At 45.8% G+C, this 19,556-nt stretch overlaps 1 protein-coding gene across 1 annotated transcript in view; it reads left to right on the forward strand.

The window, feature by feature from the left end:
* Positions 1-19,082, forward strand: part of LOC117510792 (corticotropin-releasing factor-binding protein-like) — a 40,173-nt gene extending 21,091 nt beyond the window's left edge. The window contains exon 7 of the mRNA XM_034170658.1: positions 18,596-19,082. Within this exon, the coding sequence (XP_034026549.1) occupies positions 18,596-18,750 (155 nt within the window). The 3' untranslated portion in view covers positions 18,751-19,082. The remainder of the gene's footprint in view (positions 1-18,595) is intronic.
* The last annotated feature ends 474 nt before the right edge of the window (positions 19,083-19,556 follow it).

A 19,556-nucleotide genomic window follows, 5' to 3' on the forward strand; every position in this document is an offset into this window, starting at 1 on the left:
CCTCTAGATGTCTGTGACATATGTCACAGACATCCTGATCTCAACTCCTGCTTGTTTTGAGAGACACGCCCACTGAAGTGTTCCTTGTAACCTGTGGCTGATGGACAGTGTGTTCAGTTATTACAATCCTCATGGTCCCTCTCCCTTTGGAGAGAGAGCGAGAGAGATAAAGAAAGAGAGAGGGACAGATGGAGGGCATGGCTAGCAACAGCACTTTCATAAAAATGGAGCCGAATAATCTCACCAAGGCCTGAATAAATTCCTCTGGAGGTAAACAGTGGGCAACTGACCTTGAGGCTAGATAGCCTGTAGTGTTGCAGCTGAGCAGTAAAAAAAAACACTTTTTAACAGTTCCACTTGAACAGCCAAATCCCAATTATGAATTAAGAATATTCCCAATTATGAATCAAGAATATTCACCGGCCTCCGAAACCTTCAGCTTCAACTGCAAGTCACGCATCAGCTCCAAGGTGTCATCCAATTTGCGTCTGAGTTCGAGTCAACGCAAGAGAGAAAACTGACCCACCTTTCGTCAAAAAAGTGACAGCTGCCAATCAAAATCGGCCACGTCACTAAGCCCCGCCCCCTCTATGACGTCATAGCCAATCAGAATCGATGACGTCACTATGTCCCGCCCCTAAGCCCCTCCCCTAGTCCCGCCTCCAAGCCCCGCCCCTTATGACGTCACAGCCAATCATAATCGATGACGTCATTATGCCCCGCCCCTAAGCCCCGCCCCTGATCCCGCCTCCGAGCCCCCGCCCCTTATGACGTCACATCCAATCAGAGTCGATGACGTCAGTATGCCCCGCCCCTAAGCCCCGCCCCCAGCTCCTCCCCTAGTTCCGCCCCTGGCTCCTCCCCTAGCCCCACCCCCAAGCTCCTCCCCTAACCCCGGCCAAGCACCGCCTCCAAGCCATACCTCCCCTCCCACCCAGGGTCTAATATTTTAATGTCATTTTATTTCATGAATTAAAGAACGATTAAAAATACCTAGATCTTTTTAATGTATTAAAGAATTAACTAATTCTGAAATAATTAAACATAAATCACTGTCTATTATTTAATGACCCTTTAATATCTTTAATTCTTAAATTATTACGTTTCCTTTTCTGTTTTTTAATTCGTAAATTAAAGAAGGGGAACAAATACCCGTCTCTCTCGGCTGTAAGTCTTTGCAGCAAGACGGTCAAATACCCACGCATAGAGCCGCTCGCGGAAACATGACCCTGTGTGTGTGTGTGTGTGTGTGTGTGTGTGTGTGTGTGTGTGGCGGGACACCCGCTGAGCGGAGATGCTGCCCCGAGGTGATGAACCCGAAGAACAATAAACAATGCTCCTTATCACTCACGCCAGATGATGTTTTCTTTTAAGATATTAGCCGATCGATCATGGGGCGCGGGACACCCGCTGAGCGGAGATGCTGCCCCGAGCCCGAACAATAAACAATGCTCCTTATCACTTACGCCAAACGGTGTTTTTAGAGCAAAAGGTAAGGAATTACGCCCCGCGGACGAAGAAGGGTTTAAAAATCCCCTTTCGACGATAGAGTGACATACAGCATTCACCATGGCGAGACGAACTCCGATCCTCCGCTACATCTGCGAGACCCCGGTTAACATCACCATGACAACAGAAGGCTCGCTTGCCCCAAAAAAAGCGAGAATGTACGTCAGCCGTCTGAGCCAGCCGATACCGGAGGAAGATCTGACGTACAGCCTGGAGGGGCACGAACGTTTAACTTACACGTTCGACCCGTATTATGCCCAAGTAAGTTTCTTCACTCTGGCCGAGGGTGAGACTGCCACTCGAGGAACCCCACGGGTGGCGCTTACTTCCGCCGATTGGGGTGTCTTCTCCGCGGCGGCGGGCTCGATGATTCGCGACACGGTCAACCCTGAACCTCCAGGAGATCGGACGCCGGAAAAGAAGAAAACACGCTTCCAACTCACCTGGCTCAGCGCCCAGGGGCCTCGCTATAGGGTGATATTCCAGCGTGGACCTCCTGACACTGTCTCTGAGGGTGAAATTAAGTTGGAGCGGGTTAGTGCCAGCGGCCACGTCAGAAGCGTCACAGCTGCAGCTGAGAGCTGGCATGAGATGTTCAACACCTGCAACGACAGGATTACGGGCCTCTTTACAAGGTGCCTGGCCTGGAGGGACGTTATCGAAGTCCGAAAAAACTTGGCCCCTCTTTTTACTTAAAAAAAATAAATAAAAAAATAAAATAAAAAATAAAATAAAAAAAATAAAAAAAATAAAAAAAACTCTGACGTAGCTCCTCCCCGCATGCACGGGGATTTCTATAAAAACCAGGGGACCACATCTCATTCAAGCATCGGACGACGAACCAGCATGAGCTCCTCAACCTCTCCCATTGCAGCGGCCGACGACATCGCTTGTGACTGCGCGCTCGACTGTGGAAGAGACCGGCCCTCCCTGAGCCAGGCTTCACGGACCCGCGGTGGGTACGAGAGCCCGTGGGGAGTTCAGCTCGAGGCGGTCTGGGGCGAGATCCATCCTTCTCACGCGCTTTCCAGCCCGGGAGGCGTGGGGTCTCTTCCCGCTGTCACGGAGGCCGCGAGTCCGCGGGAGGTACAAGACCTCGAGCCGGCTGAGAAATACGCCACATCTTTCGCATCTGACCGGCCTGACGGGTTCCTGTCAGAGGAATTCCTGAAAACGGTGAAAGTCGGCGTGGCACACTTACTTTTGGCTGTGATCAAAAGTTACAGACAAAAACTCTGTTACGGGTGTGAGATCGATCACCCCAGCCAGCGCCAGCACGAGTGCCTGGACCCGTTAAATGAATATTTCTTTACCGGACATTTTGAGAGATTAATGGTGAGACTCTGGAGACCGACCTTCATCCCGGCTGTGGTAAAGCTCCTAGCCCAGCGCTTCCTCAACCCATCGGCTGCGAGGGTTCAGGGGGTGGTAGAAAACATCCTCACTGAGCTGAAATACACTGATACTTTTGAAGCAAAGATCAACGAACTGTACACATGTTTCGGTGAAGACGCAGATCTCGACCTGGAGGGGATGGTAGCCGTCTATAACCCAGACGACTGAAGAAAAACCTGTTTTTTTTTTTTTTTTTTTTTTTTTTTTTTTTTTTAAATATCATTATATTGTTTTACAGTCATGGGTAATTGTGTGATGATTCTCTTTCAAAGCTTGCGGGAAGTTTATATTATACGTGGACTCTCGTATAAGCTGGAGCGGGTAGTCATTCGCAGGCTGGAGATCCCAGACGCCCCGCCTTTATGCGCTATGGAGAGGGTTTTCGACGTTATCAGACGTCGCCCCGGGCCCGGAGTCTGGACAGATCATATCTACAGCGCGGCTCTCCATTCATCTGAAAAATCTCTGTACAACGTATTACTGAAAATCTCTGTTTTGACCACTGACGATTTTACACGGTGTAATACGATGCATCTGCTTACATTATACACTCTGTTTGTGGATGTGATAGCGTGCCGGGTGAAACAGATGGGGGTGTCCAGAGGGGAGATTGTTCCTACACTTTTACAGCTGAATACTGAAATAAACCGTAAATGCGGGGGAGATGTATTACTGAGAGTTTTCCAGTTTTGTACGTGAACGTATGCTTTTTTCCTTCACGTATGCTGTGTTTAATAAACATGAACAATTGCTTTTTTCTCTGTGTGTGACTTTAATGAATGTAATAAAGCACATATTCTAAACCTTATACGGCCTGTGTTCTTTCCTATAATATTGTTGAAAAAGGGTGAAATGTTTTTCATATTGCAAGACAGAGTCATACAAACGAGGTTTTGGTGGAAAAAAGGTGCTCGTATGAATTAATGAGGGGTTTTAACACGGTCTCATTAAAAGCTCGAGGCTGCTCTGTGAGCGCTCTCCGCGGTGCTGAATCAGAGTTCAATTTAACGTTTCCAAGAGCTCCTATTTAAAACGTATACTTTTTTCCTTCACACATGTTGTGTTTAATAAACATGAACAATTGCTTTTTTCTCTGTGCGTGACTTTAATGAATGTAATAAAGCATATATTCTAAACCTTATACGGCCTGTGTTCTTTCCTATAATATTGTTGAAAAAGGGTGAAATGTTTTACAAATCAAATTTATATAGTGCCAAAACCACAACAAAACAGTTGCCTCAAGGCGCTTCATATTGCAAGACAGAGTCATACAAACGAGGTTTTGGTGGAAAAAAGGTGCTCGTATGAATTAATGAGGGGTTTTAACACGGTCTTATTAAAAGCTCGAGGCTGCTCTGTGAGCGCTCTCCGCGGTGCTGAATCAGAGTTCAATTTAAAACAAAAGACTAATATTTATGGTCGCTAAAACATATAAAAATGCAAAAGGACTATCCGGTTCATCATTCTGAAGAGATCCGTCTTAAAAGATGGGTGATGAGGGTTTAATGAAGGATGTATATTATAGTCCGGTAAATCCGGGGAGTTTTGGAGGGCCGGAGCGTTTACGCAGGGCTCTGCATGATCAACACAGCTCTAAAATTCGTATGAAGCATATCAGAGATTTCCTGTCGGGGGAAGATGCATACACATTACACAAACCTGCCAGGACGCATTTTCCAAGAAATAGAGTATTTGTCACAAACCCGCTTAACCAATTTCAGGCGGATTTATGCGACATGCAGGGGTTATCAGATTTTAACGACGGGTACAAGTACCTGCTGACCGTTATCGATATCTTCTCAAAAAAAGCGTATGCCAGACCTCTGAAGTCAAAGCAAGGGCGCGAAGTCTCACAGGCCTTTGCCTCACTCTTAAAGCAGAGCGGGGTGCCTCTGAAGATGCAGACTGATGCCGGGAAAGAGTTTTTTAACAAATCGTTCAAGGATTTAATGAAAAAACACCGGATTCTACATTTTGCCACCGCAAGTGATCTGAAAGCCTCGGTTGTCGAGAGGTTTAATCGCACGCTAAAGACGAGAATGTGGAGATATTTTACTGCTAAAAACACGAGAAGATACATCGACGTCCTACCGTCTTTACTCACGGCTTATAACGAGAGTTATCATAAAAGCATTAAGATGAGGCCGAATGAGGTTAATGATCGAAATGTCGATCAAGTGTTTCAAAATTTGTATGGGGCATCCACCCTACGCAGGAGGCCTGTGAAGTGTAAATATAAGGTCGGAGATATAGTCAGGGTCTCCAAGCTCAGGGGAGTTTTTGATAAAAAATATGAACAAAGTTTTACGGATGAAATGTTCACGGTGTCAGAATGTATACAACGTACGCCGCCCGTTTATAAATTGAAAGATTATGACGGTGAGATCATTGAAGGCTCATTCTATGAACCGGAATTGCAGAAGGTTAAAATAGCAAAAGACAGACCGTATCAGGTTCAAGAAATTATTCGTGAACGTTTTACCAAGGGAAAGAAATTTGTATTTGTCAGATGGAAAAATTGGCCTGAGAAATTTAACTCCTGGGTTCCCGCGGACCAGCTGATGGCCGTATAAATATGAGAACTTCCATCTTCAACCGACATATGAGAAATGGATCGGGATCTGAAACACGGATTTTATATGACTCTGCCTTCAAACGCCAGCCTAAAAGTATTCCCGGACAACACAATTTCATGCTACCAGGTGGACTTGGCTCGACACCTGGATCTAGAGGGTGACTGGGATGTGGCGCTGACGGAAATTTGTTATCCGCACACCTGGTTAAATATCCCGGAAAAGCCTTCCTGTACGTTCCAGGTGATGAAAATTACGGGCAAGAACAAACTCGCCGTTCACTCGCGATATTTTGACACGGGATATTATGATAACTTTGAGGTTATTGCAGGGCTGATAAACCCTCGTTTGAAGACTATAGATCCGAATCTGACTTTAAAATATGACGATATCCAGAAAAAGTTTCTGTGGGAAGGAGACGGTACCAGCCAGGTATATTTTGAAGCCCCGACGGCGTACATGCTGGGGATGCACCCTAATCAATGGCTGAGATGCGGACCCGGGGTCACGAGCTGTCCCCGCTACCCCGATATAAAAGCAGGGATGTATCACCTGTTCTGTTATACAGACGTTGTACAGCCTCAGGCGGTGGGTGACGCTTTTGCTCCTCTCCTCCGAGCGTTCGAAATTGGAGGTCGTTTCGGGGAAATAATTACAAAGAAATTCAACCCCGCTTATTACATCCCGGTCTCCAAAAGACATATTGAGACAATACGCATCGAAATCAAAAGCGATCAAGATCAAACGGTGGATTTCAGATACGGTAAAGTGGTTGTGACATTACATTTTAAACCGGCGGGATAAAAAAAAAATGGCTGGGGCAGCGCACAAAGCCGACATTTATAGATTTGTGCCTTACTATGAAAATCAAGTCGGGAATGGCCTTCACGGCTTCCACGGCGCTCCTGTTATGTACGGGCGCGGGCTCGGGAACATATTTTCGAAACTGTTCAAATTTGTGTCGCCGCTGATTAAACAAGGATACACGATCGCCAAACCTCACCTGAAAAACGCAGCCCGAAGCATCGCTTCCGACGTAGTGAGCCGCGTTGTTGAGAGGGCCGGACGGAGTCAGGAGCCCGAGCAGCAGCGGGGGTCCGGGATCATGGTGCTCTCAAGAAGGCCCCGGAAACGCCCCCCGGGGAAACGGGTCAAAACAGTTAAAAAGCGAAAGACCCCCGGAAAAAGCAGAACAGTTCGAAGGAAGCATAAGAAGAGGAGGTTGTCCGGGGATATTTTCTCTTAAACAATGTCTCTTTTGCGAAATAATTCCCCCGAATGCACCATGAGCGAATTGGATTTATTCGCCGTCCCCGGGACCCAGCTGTCCATCGAGCAAAGCCAATACGTTGAAGTCAGCCCGTTATCAGCCCTGACGGACATGGGCCCTATCGAGTTTTTTATCCCCGGAGACGGTGAGAGGTATTTAGACCTCAATAATACGCTGCTTTATCTGCGAATGAAAATTACAAACGCCGACGGGACTGACCTGGCTAATGACGCCCGCGTGGGCGTCATAAATTATCCTCTCAATACGATTTTCTCACAAGTCGACGTGACTCTGGGTGACCGGCTGATTTCCCAGTCCAGCGCGACGCACCCGTACAGGGCAATGATTGAGACGCTGCTGAACTTTTCCCCCGCTTCATTGAAATCGCAGTTCACGGGCGGTTTGTTTTACAAGGACACCCCGGGTCAGCACAATTCGACCGCTGTGGATGACGCGGGCCCGAATAAAGGCCTCGTGAGCAGAGCGCGCTTTAGCGCCGAATCGCGTGAATTTCAAGTTCAGGGTCCGCTGCACGCGGACATATTTTTCTGCGAGAGGCTTCTTCTGAATAACATTGATCTAAGAGTTAAATTAATTCGAGCCAGCGATGCTTTCTGCCTGATGGGGCTGGCGGCCTCCACTTTCAAGCTGAAAATTCTGGGCGCATCCCTATTCGTTAAGAAAGTCACCGTATCCCCTGCAGTGAGATTGGGCCACTCCGCGGCTCTCATGAAAGGGAACGCCGTGTACCCGTTATCACGAATCAACGTTAAGACTTACGTGATCCCCAGCCATTCCAGGATATGCAACCAGGAGAACCTGTTTTTAGGAACCATGCCCAAATATGTGGTTCTGGGTATGGTGAATCACAATGCATTCAGTGGGAGAAGAGATCTGTCCCCATTTGAATTTGCACACTATGACCTGGAGTACCTCGCACTCAGTCAAAACGGGAGACAGCTGCCGGCTAAAGCTTTCCAGCCTGAATTTAACAACGAACTCTCTGTCAGGGAGTTTTACAATCTCTACACCGCGACCGGACGACACCTCAAAGACCAGCCTCTCTGTATAGACCGGGAGGATTTTGCGCGCGGCTACGCGCTGTACGTCTTCAATTTAAACCCGGAGGAGGACAGCGGCGCTCTGAGCCCCGTCTCCACAGGCACCCTGCGACTTGAAATGAGATTCAGAGTCGCGACTCCGCATACCACCACGCTGATAGTGTACGCGTGTTATGATTCTCTCCTGGAGATTAATTCCAAGCGACAGGTCCTTGTGGATTTTTACTGATGAACACCCTGGAATTGGACGCAGTTATGAGGGGCTTAATAGGAGACCTGTTTGCCGGTGTTTTTGCGTCTGACGAGTTATTCCGGATCAAGCCGGGCCCTCCCGTATATTTCATTGTAAACACCCACCCTAGACATTTACCGGGAGAACACTGGTTAGCGCTCACCGTTGAAAAAATGGTCGAGCCACATTTTTTGACTCGTTCGGCCTCAGCCCTGACTTTGATTACTACCCTAAAAGCATCCTGCAATATCTGGAGAATCTCCCAGATGTTAAAAACATTCTGTATCACAACAAGCAGCTTCAGCACGAGTTATCCGACGTATGCGGACAACACTGCGTGTATTATCTGTATAACAGAGCCAGTGGGAAGTCGTACCGGGACGTGGTGTCTTTATACTCCGAAAATACTATCGCGAACGATGATTTGGTTTCTGATTTTGTGAAAAGATATCGTTATTGCCTTAAGAAAAGCTGCAATACCTCCTGTAACCAGCTAGCAGGGCCTCTGCATGAGTTTAAATATTGTCACGGCTTGTGTTAACCGGCGTTCCTATTTTTTTATGTTTTTCCGTGTGAAAATGTAACCCCCGTCTTAGAACGCTCTCCCGATCATACCTTTAAAGTTTTATTGCGTTTGGAAAATTTAAACCCCCGTTTTTTAAATGTAGAAAGAAGCCTTGACCTTTGACCTTTGATTTTTGTATGTGTTTTTTTCGCCTGAAAACGGGGTGGATGTGTGAGAGCGGCCTTCCGATCATACCTTTAAAGTTTTAACGCGTTTGCATAATGTAAACCCCCGTTTTTAAACGTAGAAAGAAGCTTTGACCTTTGACCTTTGATTTTTTGTATGTGTTTTTTTTCGCCTGAAAACGGGGTGGATGTGTGAGAGCGGCCTTCCGATCATACCTTTAAAGTTTTAACGCGTTTGCATAATGTAAACCTCCGTTTTTAAACGTAGAAAGAAGCTTTGACCTTTGACCTTTGATTTTTTGTATGTGTTTTTTTTTGCCTGAAAACGGGGTGGATGTGTGAGAGCGGCCTTCCGATCATACCTTTAAAGTTTTAACGCGTTTGCATAATGTAAGCCTCCGTTTTTAAACGTAGAAAGAAGCTTTGACCTTTGACCTTTGATTTTTTGTATGTGTTTTTTTTCGCCTGAAAACGGGGTGGATGTGTGAGAGCGGCCTTCCGAACATACCTTTAAAGTTTTAACGCGTTTGCATAATGTAAACCCCCGTTTTTAAACGTAGAAAGAAGCTTTGACCTTTGACCTTTGATTTTTTTTATGTGTTTTTTTTCGCCTGAAAACGGGGTGGATGTGTGAGAGCGGCCTTCCGAACATACCTTTAAAGTTTTATCGCGTTTGCACGCTTTAAAACATTGTTATTAAGTACAGAAAGAAGTGTTAATCTTTGATCCTAAATTTTTTTATGTTTTTTTCGCCTGAAAACGGGGTGGATGTGTGAGAGCGGCCTTCCGATCATACCTTTAAAGTTTTATCGCGTTTGCATGATGTAAACCCCCGTTTTTAAACGTAGAAAGAAGCTTTGACCTTTGACCTTTGATTTTTTTTTATGTGTTTTTTGTGAAAAATGTTCCGAATGTGTAGAAAATGCACACCCGATCATACCTTTAATGTTTTTGCATCGTTGTTATTAAGTAGAGAAGTGTTGAAAGTTGTTTTTTAAACCGTATACCGAATAAAAGTGATGAAGGCCGGAGATGAGTTTCAGTCTGTGTTTATTAGTAACAATATACAAAAACGTGACTGACTGCGATGTATTTTAAAGAATCTTGATCATAATATCCAGTCAGTTTTTAATTCGATACCCTCCTTTTATGGTGAGAAACCTTCCCAGCGTTGGAAGTCTTTTTTTTTCTTAAGTTTCTTCCTGGCCGGCGAATCGGTTAAAAGAAGGGATTCATCCGGCGAGCTGCTCCGGCCTTTTTTAAGCTTCTGAAGCTGCTTGCGGGCTTGCGGGTTTGATACGCACGCCACCGGGATGTTCTGCTCCTGTAAAATATTGAGGAACTTCACCCAGCCTGTAGGAGGGCTTGATTTCTTGAACGAGGATCCGAGATGTTTCATAAGATCTATGGCGTGAGACCCCCTCACGACTTTCCCCTTGTAAATAAATTCCCCCGACGGACTCCAGCGCGTATCACCCTTCGATAATTTCCTCATAATATATTCAGCGTTTCTACGCTCTCTGGAGGGGATATTCTTCAGGACCTCTGTGACAGTCTCATCCTCCTCCTCCTCCTCCTCCACCCCCTCCTCCTCAGGTTGCTTAGCGACGCGAGTCTCTTGCGGGGGTGAAACGCGTGATTCGAGTTCCCCCTGCTTGATCAGGGTTAAATAGCGCTGCAGCAGAGCCTCATACTTTTTAATTTTTTCATAAGGAGAGTGAGTACGTTCTTCCAGTATACCACGCATTCGCGAGTCTAAATCATTTTCCGCCGTTTGTCTGATGTTATTTCCGCTCGGCGGAACGGAATGACTGAGTTGAAGCATCTGCTGTGGAGTGAGTAAAACATCTTTGCGCCGCTTTGAACGCCATTATCCTCTGGGTACTATTAGACTCGTTATAACGGGCAGGGCCGCGGCGAGCAGAGGCAGGAGAAAGCCGCCCGTCTGAATCAGCGCTCCCCGCTTCTTTTTATAACTGGTTTTTCTGTCGGCCAGAAGACGTAAAACTCTTTTTCGTTTTTTCAAGGCCCGGAATTGAGAGTCGCTCAAGGCGATATTCCCCTTTAATATATTCAAAGCGATCTCGGATAAAGTTTTCAGAAGCTCCGCCCTGCAGGTCTTCAGGCTGTGGTGACGCTCCCTCGCCCCGGCTCTGATTAGCGCTTTAAGAGCGGGGGCGTTCCTTTTTAAAAGAGAGCTCATATCCGTTTATCTTTCTGTAAATAAACTGTGGGCCACTCGTGCGGGAGTAATCCCGATCTCAGTCTGAACTGATCTGGACACTCCTGCGTGCAATCCAGTAATAAATACCCGTAAGGTACGCTCGTAGCATCATCAAGTGCCTCCAAAAAAAATTGTTTTCTGCCGGGAAACATTTGCTGAGCCAGAATGTTCATCTGTAACTTGTCTCTGGGATTTTTAAACAGCACCATATAATTACAATTCAAACTGATGGTTCGACTGTATTTCCCTTTATGAAACACGTTCTGTGTGATCATGATGACGCTCATATTCCGGTGATGTCTGTACTGGGTGAAAATTCTTACAACTTCAGGATGATCCGTTGCTTGAAAGATGAGATCGTCCAAAATAACCAGATGGCTCTGACCTTCAGGGAAAAGGCTGTCGTCCAGAAATGAGTCAGGGAGTCCTCTTACAAATTTAATATTTTTATTCTTCAGTTCAGAATACAGAGGTTGTTCAGACGTATACAGCCATACAATGTTGTCAGGCACATGTCTCATAGCGTGGCTACAATTTTCCAGCAATGTTTTCACAAACACAGTCTTTCCCGAACCACTCGGTCCAACGATGAGACAGGAGAATGGGAGCTGAAGTCTGGGGTCAATCTCCACCGTATTTCCAGAGTGAGACATGTTTCAAAATCCGAACGGTTCGGTTTCCCCGTCCTTTAAAAGACGCCGCTTGTCATACACCACCCTGAAGGATTTTTGAAATGACACGTTTGTCAAACTGAAACTGCTTTTATGACGTTTAATTCCCTGCTGCGGCGTTATGATAGATGCAGCGAGGGCGGGATCTTTTATATAACCCTCGACCAGATCTTTGACGCTGTCAAAGTTTATTTTCTGACAGCTTTCGTGGGTTTGAGTGATCCCCTTCACACGCATGACCGTTTTACCTCGTGCGGTTTTATATGTGTAACTTTTAGGTCCCGCCGCTGCAAACTCTGTGATGACGTCGCCGTTCAACTCGTCGGTGAGCTGCCCCAGATAATTACCGGTAGGCAGCGGGGTTTCACCCCGCCTACAAACGTAAATCAGGCTATCGGTATCATAATACAGAATCCTGTCAGGATTTGCCACAGCCTCCATAAAACCGTACAAGGTCAAACGCGCGTACGCCGTTGTAAACGCCGCGATGAAAATATTGACGGTTTTACCCGGTCGGCTGACGTGCCGCGGGCCGTACCTCCATTGAACCATAGCCGCCTGACTGCTGAGGAATGTTAGATATGTGACCTCGTACTCTTCAGAAAACAGATACCTGAACAGATCGTCAGCATTTTTAACGAGCGCGGTCTGCGTCAGATTTGCCCTCTGGGCGAATTTCCCCCAGAAGGAGTTGAGGCAGATCTTAGCCATCTGACGTTTTGCCGGATTGTGACTGATTTTTTCTGGGTCTAAACGAATCTTCTGATTCAGCCAGTAGTCCGTGATGTATTTTTCTCTGCTCTCGGAGTCTTTATCAAATTCGGGAGGGAAACCAGAGGCTTCCTGCTTGTGTTTTAAGAAGGTGTTTATGTACCCCTCAAAGATTTTATCACTTTTTTCCTCAAAATGCCAGACTTCAAAAATCTTAGCTACAGCATAGCCTGTATCCAGAGCTTTGTGGAATTCCGGGGTCGTCCAAGTCCCAGACAGAGCTCTCTGCTGCTGACTGTGTGTGCACGCTGCAGCTTGATTATTTTCATCAGCGCAGGTGCGACACAGAGTAAACACCAGTTTACCGTGAGGAGTTCTGTGTGGGAGGACGGGGAATTTTAGCCCCTGGGGCGGGTACACGATGGCTTTGATGAGCCCGAAATAAGTCCTGGGGTCTCTGAAATTTCTCTCTATAATTTCCGGATGCCCCGTGGGATATGTGAAATTTACGTTAACGTAAGGATACAGCGAGGTCACGTCGACGTAATAGACCGTCTCATCTTGCTCAGCCGTGTACCTCAGACGGGCCGCGCAAGTCCGACCGCCGTATAAAGCGTCGCGAGGTTCGAGGGGCGGCGGTAACCCCCTGTGGGCGAGGAAACACCGAACGCTCTCATCCCTCAGCCTCATTTCAAGCCATTGATGCTCCCAAATTACGTTGAGGGTGACGCCCGGCATAGCCCGCAGAAAGGCTATTTTTTTCTGACACGCTGCGTGGAGCTCTCCAAATGAGGTGTTTGTGAGAGGGTTTATTTCATGCTGTGTAAAACACCTTGCACACCCGTGGTAAAAACATCCGAGAAACTCCCACACTTTTATCCGGCCGTCAATCTGAGCATACCCATCAACATAATAACCTCCTATTTTTTTCTCGCCCCTGTTTAGAGCATGATCGATGATAATGTTTTGTGTCTCAGCAACCCATTCTAACCATTGCACGGCCACGTCCGAATATTTTTTATGCCTCGTTCTATAATTGTCGGCGGAGGGGATCGCCAGCGTTTTTGGAGCAAGAAAGTTAGTTTGGAAGACTTTCATACACGCCGAGGCGATTGTAACGCAGGTAAAAGGATCCACGAGTGTTTCAGCGATGAATTCAGACATAAATTTGGAGCAGGCTGCAGCCAAGATTTTTGTGTCGTTATCACAATACATAACGGCCTCGGCTTTAAAATCGAAAATTGCGTTTTTTTTCCGCACGTACCACGCGTTAAATTCCTCTCTTTCTCCCTCTGACATATTTGCGACCCCGTAAGCCGCTGAGTCAGGGTACGGACCGACATAGTTCAGATTTTTTTCTGAACTGAACAGGTGCGGAAAGTAACCTTTGCGGATGATTTCGTCTTTCAGCCGGATCCCCAGGGCTTTAGGCATCTGAGATAAGCGCATTGTAAGGAAAGATAACGAATCTATATATTTCTGTTTAAAGGCGGCGTCTGTCATGAGTAATAGTTTACTCCCGGTCATAATCACAGCGGGGGTTACGCCCTGCTGGACTAAATACTTTAGAAGCAAATAGCCGTCAAAACCTTTTGAGTTGTGAGCGATGAACACGTATTCTTTGAATTTTCTCGTTCTAAAATGTTTAAAGAAGCGGGCTACGCAGTCTGTCCCCCATGCGCTCCAAAAATCACCCGTCTTTGTTACAGCGCTGACGTAAAACGGTACGTGTTCCCCGTTATTATCGACATACGTTTCAAAATCATAAAAAACATATTTCTCTGAATGCGTCTCTTCAGCTTTGAGCGGGGTCATATAGCAGAGGTGACCCTCGCTCGGCTCCTGGAGAGCCTCGCCGCATATATGACACCTCTTCTGCTTACACACGTGCGGAGCGCTGTTTTTAGAAAACGCTATGTAATACTCACGTTTACATCGAGAGCATTTTTTTCTGTTATCACACACATTAACGAACTTACCGGCGGAAGGACGATACTTCGGCTGTTTATGCAGGCTGTAACAGGTGGGAGAGCGACACTCCTTGTTACATTCGCTGCAGAATACAGGGTTATTTTTCTCATAACACTGCGTGGATTCACAAATTTTACAATATGACGGACAATTATGGGAGGCGTGGTTATTGTACCCCTCAAAGCAAAACTTACATACATATTTCACTCCCAAAAATCTCTTTAAATCGATGATTCCGTAAAAATGATTATTAAACAGAAAAACGAAAAGAGTTTTCTGCTGCGCCGGTATTCCTGTCTGGAATTTTGTCAGCTTTCTCTCCCCTTCGGCTCTGAAAAACACCACAATTTTACAACCCAGAGCGTTTTCAAATTTTCCCACCTGCTCTAAAGATACCGGCGTAGCTTCCGTTAATCCGACGCTATTTTGTAACGCCAGTCCGCGCTGCTCCGCCTCGTGCGTACTCAAATGAGGATTCAATAACTGAACGAGGTTTATCGCGAAACATAAACTGTTGTCAGGATTATACACGATATTAAGGCATTTGGATTTTTTCCTCAGAACCTCGTGATGGAGGAGGTCATCTATTCTGCGCTTCCCCGCGCCGTTCTGGTTGCGGATGACTTGAACCACTAATTCCAGAGACTCGTCGGCTAAAACGTTGGAATTTGATTGTATCAATCGTTCTAACAGATTTTGGAAGCCCGTCACATCGCCAGCGTCGTTATATGAGCTGATCAAAGCGGCCTCGTTGTAGACTGAGTCCCCACGAATCTCCATTTGGATAAAGTCCCCGGCCCTGGCGTGTGTTAAAGCCTTTTCGACCGAGTTATGAAGAGCCCCAACGACGTTACGGTAAAATTCCGCGTAGTCGGGAATTTCGTCGGCGCGCTGGAAATTGAGAGGCAGCCTGATTTCGATATTGTTAAAAGCAGGTCTCCTGATGACGTTAGCAGCCCCACCACCCGTCATGGGAGAGTGTCGGCTGGGTCCCGGTCGTGCATCATCTCCGTCTTCCATCAAAACAGAGATCGCCGCGTTTATCGGGGTTAAACGAGCTCTGTTTAAAATCTCTTCTCCGCGCGCATTGCGCGGGGAGGGACTTCTTAAAGGTGAAAAAGCGCGAGCGTCGTTAGGCGTTTGATTTAATTCATCCACCGCGGATTGGACGTGAGGATTAACTTCACACGCGAGGAGGTTTACGGCGTTATTTAACGGAGTCAGACGTACCTGGTTCAACGCCGCGGGACCGGACTCGTCTGGAGGTGAGGTGTGCGGGGGGTCATGGGGCTCTTCAGTATCAGACTGGACCGTCGAATTTATAGCGTTAATCGCAGAAATGATGTAGGGGTTAATTTCTTCCGATTCTCGTTCAGCCGCTAAATTGTTAAGAGCCTCATTTAACGGTGTTAAACGAACACGGCTTAAAAGTCTCTCTCCGGACTCGATGTTATTTTGAGGCGGCGAATTTAACGCCTCGGGTAATGGGCCATCTGCTCCAGGAGCGCTCCCCGCTGAGTCGATTATTGAAGCGTTTAAATCCAATACACGTCCGAAGTTATTTTCCCGATGTGAATTCTCTCCTTCCATCTTTTAAAATCTGTAGCAGGAAGAATCTACCTCAAGAAATTCAGTTAATATACCTCTTCAAAATGAATTCTCCCGTTCCATCGGAATAAGAGAAAAATAAAAAAATAAAAACAGACTACACATTTTCAAGAAAGTTGCGTGATGAGGTTAATCCCAGCTCAGAATATCTTCGAGCCTTGCGTCTCTGTGGAAAATAGACGGTCTCCCTCCACCGCGTGCTGAAAAAAGAGAAAATCGTTAGTTATTAAATATTTAAAATAAATAAATACATAAACTCCGACTCCTTACCGTGTACATCCGCGGATCGTTTTACGGGTCTCTCCCACTGACCCGCTTCTCCATGGGCTGTGACAGAAAAAATCGGGTTATTCCAGAGTTTTAATCGTGATTTAATCTCGATCGCTGTACTTACATCTGCGTGGTGAAGTCGGGGCTTCCAGCCTTCGAACTTCTTCAGGGGGCTCTGACTTGATTTCTAGAATTAACATAAATAAATGAATACAAAGCATCACCCTCGCAAGCGGATATTCTGTACTATTTCAAATATATTACCGAGGACGGGTCCGAACGCGCTCTGGACCGTCTGCGTGGTTTTGTCTAAAAAAAAAAAAAAAAAAAACAGTTTCAGACGGCGTGCATCATTTAAAAACACTCATTTCTATCAAAACAGATTACTTAAATCACTTACCCTGAAAGCTGATGCGGTTTTCGCACTCTGCTCGAAGACAAGAAAACTTAATTAAACAACATGGTTTTCCAGGATTTTTTCCGCAAATTTATTCTATTTTATACCCATAGCTGGGGGTCCAGGCATCTTCACTCTTCACCGGTCGTAGTGGAAATGCTCGCTGACTCGTTCCCAGGGACGTAAGTGATAAGGAGCATTGTTTATTGTTCGGGCTCGGGGCAGCATCTCCGCTCAGCGGGTGTCCCGCGCCCCATGATCGATCGGCTAATATCTTAAAAGAAAACATCATCTGGCGTGAGTGATAAGGAGCATTGTTTATTGTTCTTCGGGTTCATCACCTCGGGGCAGCATCTCCGCTCAGCGGGTGTCCCGCCACACACACACACACACACACACACACACACACACACACACACACACACACACACACACACACACACACACACACACACACACACACACACACACACACACACACACACACAGGGTCATGTTTCCGCGAGCGGCTCTATGCGTGGGTATTTGACCGTCTTGCTGCAAAGACTTACAGCCGAGAGAGACGGGTATTTGTTCCCCTTCTTTAATTTACGAATTAAAAAACAGAAAAGGAAACGTAATAATTTAAGAATTAAAGATATTAAAGGGTCATTAAATAATAGACAGTGATTTATGTTTAATTATTTCAGAATTAGTTAATTCTTTAATACATTAAAAAGATCTAGGTATTTTTAATCGTTCTTTAATTCATGAAATAAAATGACATTAAAATATTAGACCCTGGGTGGGAGGGGAGGTATGGCTTGGAGGCGGTGCTTGGCCGGGGTTAGGGGAGGAGCTTGGGGGTGGGGCTAGGGGAGGAGCCAGGGGCGGAACTAGGGGAGGAGCTGGGGGCGGGGCTTAGGGGCGGGGCATACTGACGTCATCGACTCTGATTGGATGTGACGTCATAAGGGGCGGGGGCTCGGAGGCGGGATCAGGGGCGGGGCTTAGGGGCGGGGCATAATGACGTCATCGATTATGATTGGCTGTGACGTCATAAGGGGCGGGGCTTGGAGGCGGGACTAGGGGAGGGGCTTAGGGGCGGGACATAGTGACGTCATCGATTCTGATTGGCTATGACGTCATAGAGGGGGCGGGGCTTAGTGACGTGGCCGATTTTGATTGGCAGCTGTCACTTTTTTGACGAAAGGTGGGTCAGTTTTCTCTCTAACGCAGTCTGAGAATGCACTGCCTTGCCAACCTCATTAATCATGACAGACAAGCGAGGGCCCGTGGTTCTTGATGCCGCCGTCTTGTCAATTTTCCTGTAGATCAGGGCAGCACATAAGCCAAAAAGTACCAGCCCTGCTACCATAAGACCAAAAATGAATAAATCCTTGACATCCTCAACGGAGAAAGGCGCCAAGCATGCAACACGCCAGGAACTCCAGGAGTCGAGGACATAGCCCGCAGGATACGTTCCATATGGGCAGGCAGGATCCCCCGGTCCTGACCTTCTTGTAGAAAAAATGGTGTCAATAGCATTCAGAGACCAGCTGATCAATTCCATGGTTAATCCAATAGTAGTCCAATAGATCCAGAATCCAATATAGTTTTTGAGGAATTCACAGTCTGGTGAAGTAGGGACTTGAAGGTTAAAAGCAGAGAGATAAGGGAGAGTGGAGGAGATGCGACCGCCCTCGTCGGAGTCCCAAGCTGAACCTATCTTTGGTAGATAGGTTCGGGAACCTATCCTATTTTTTTCTGGCTTTCTATTTGCCAGCATATGTGAAAAATAAATATTATGGGATATTACAGTGTAATTTCAAACTTTTTGCAAAATTGAAAACTAAAGCCAGTTTTACTGTCTTATTTTTAATGATGTCTGACAGCCCACCATGAGGCCAAAGCCCACACTTTGGGAATTGCTGGTCCAGGTTGTTAGTCTGGGATGTTGCATGAGTTCATACAAACCTACACTTCTTTGTGCTTCCAGATTAATTTTTTTTTTTCTTCCCTGTGGCTCTTCAGCTCAGATGAAAATTGGTTGTGATAACTCGGTGGTGAGGCTGGTGTCCAGTGGAACCTACATCAACCGTGTGTCCTTTCAGTACCGACTACTGCAGCACAACGAACTCCCTGAGCCTAAAGACAATCACCTAGATAATTTCTGCACAGTGGAATGAGATTGTTCACACACATCAAGAAAAGCGCCCACCCCTGTATATACACTAGTTCAATGATAACATCCACTTTCATCATTTAGCAAAGTAGTAAATGTATTGTATTTTTTTGCCAAATATTTTCTTTTTTATTCAGTTCATATTCAGTTTGGTCACGCAATATTTATTTAAATATATATATTTTTATTAAACTGTCTGAAATATACAAATAAGTTTTCCCCGTTATTCATCGTTTGTGTGTTCTTTGGGAGGATTTGTATATCTGATGTCGTTTCTGTTGATGTGTGGCTCAACATTTGAAAAATAAATATGACATGCATGACAAAGCACTAAAAACGTTTGAGTGATGTGTTTTTCTGAGGTTTTTAATGTGTTATTACAGAGATACTTTGATACTGTGTGTGTCTGTTCGTATGTGTTTGTGAACATAATAACAAAAGAAGTTCATTTTGTTTTGCTTTTTTGGTTAGGGTGGGGGTTGCTTTTTGGATTTGCACTAAACATGGTGAAATGACTGAGGGTCAGCCAAGGACAAAGCGATTTGGTTTTAAGTGTAGTTGGTTAAAAGTCAAGGTCACAGGCCAAGGTCAAAATTTGCTATGATATTTAAAATGCCCTTTTCAGGGAATTAAAGTTACACCTAATTACTATTAAAAATGAATATCAAGTCATTTATCACCTTTGTACATGTCACTTGACCTTTGACACTGGGTGACTGTGAAAGGTCAAACTCAAATAGAGTGGCTACTTTGGGGAATTGTTTAAACATATACCCATGGTTACGATTTAATATAAATAACAAGTCATAT

This window comes from Thalassophryne amazonica, chromosome 5 (assembly GCF_902500255.1).
Source record: "Thalassophryne amazonica chromosome 5, fThaAma1.1, whole genome shotgun sequence".
In the NCBI taxonomy this organism is placed as follows: domain Eukaryota; kingdom Metazoa; phylum Chordata; class Actinopteri; order Batrachoidiformes; family Batrachoididae; genus Thalassophryne; species Thalassophryne amazonica.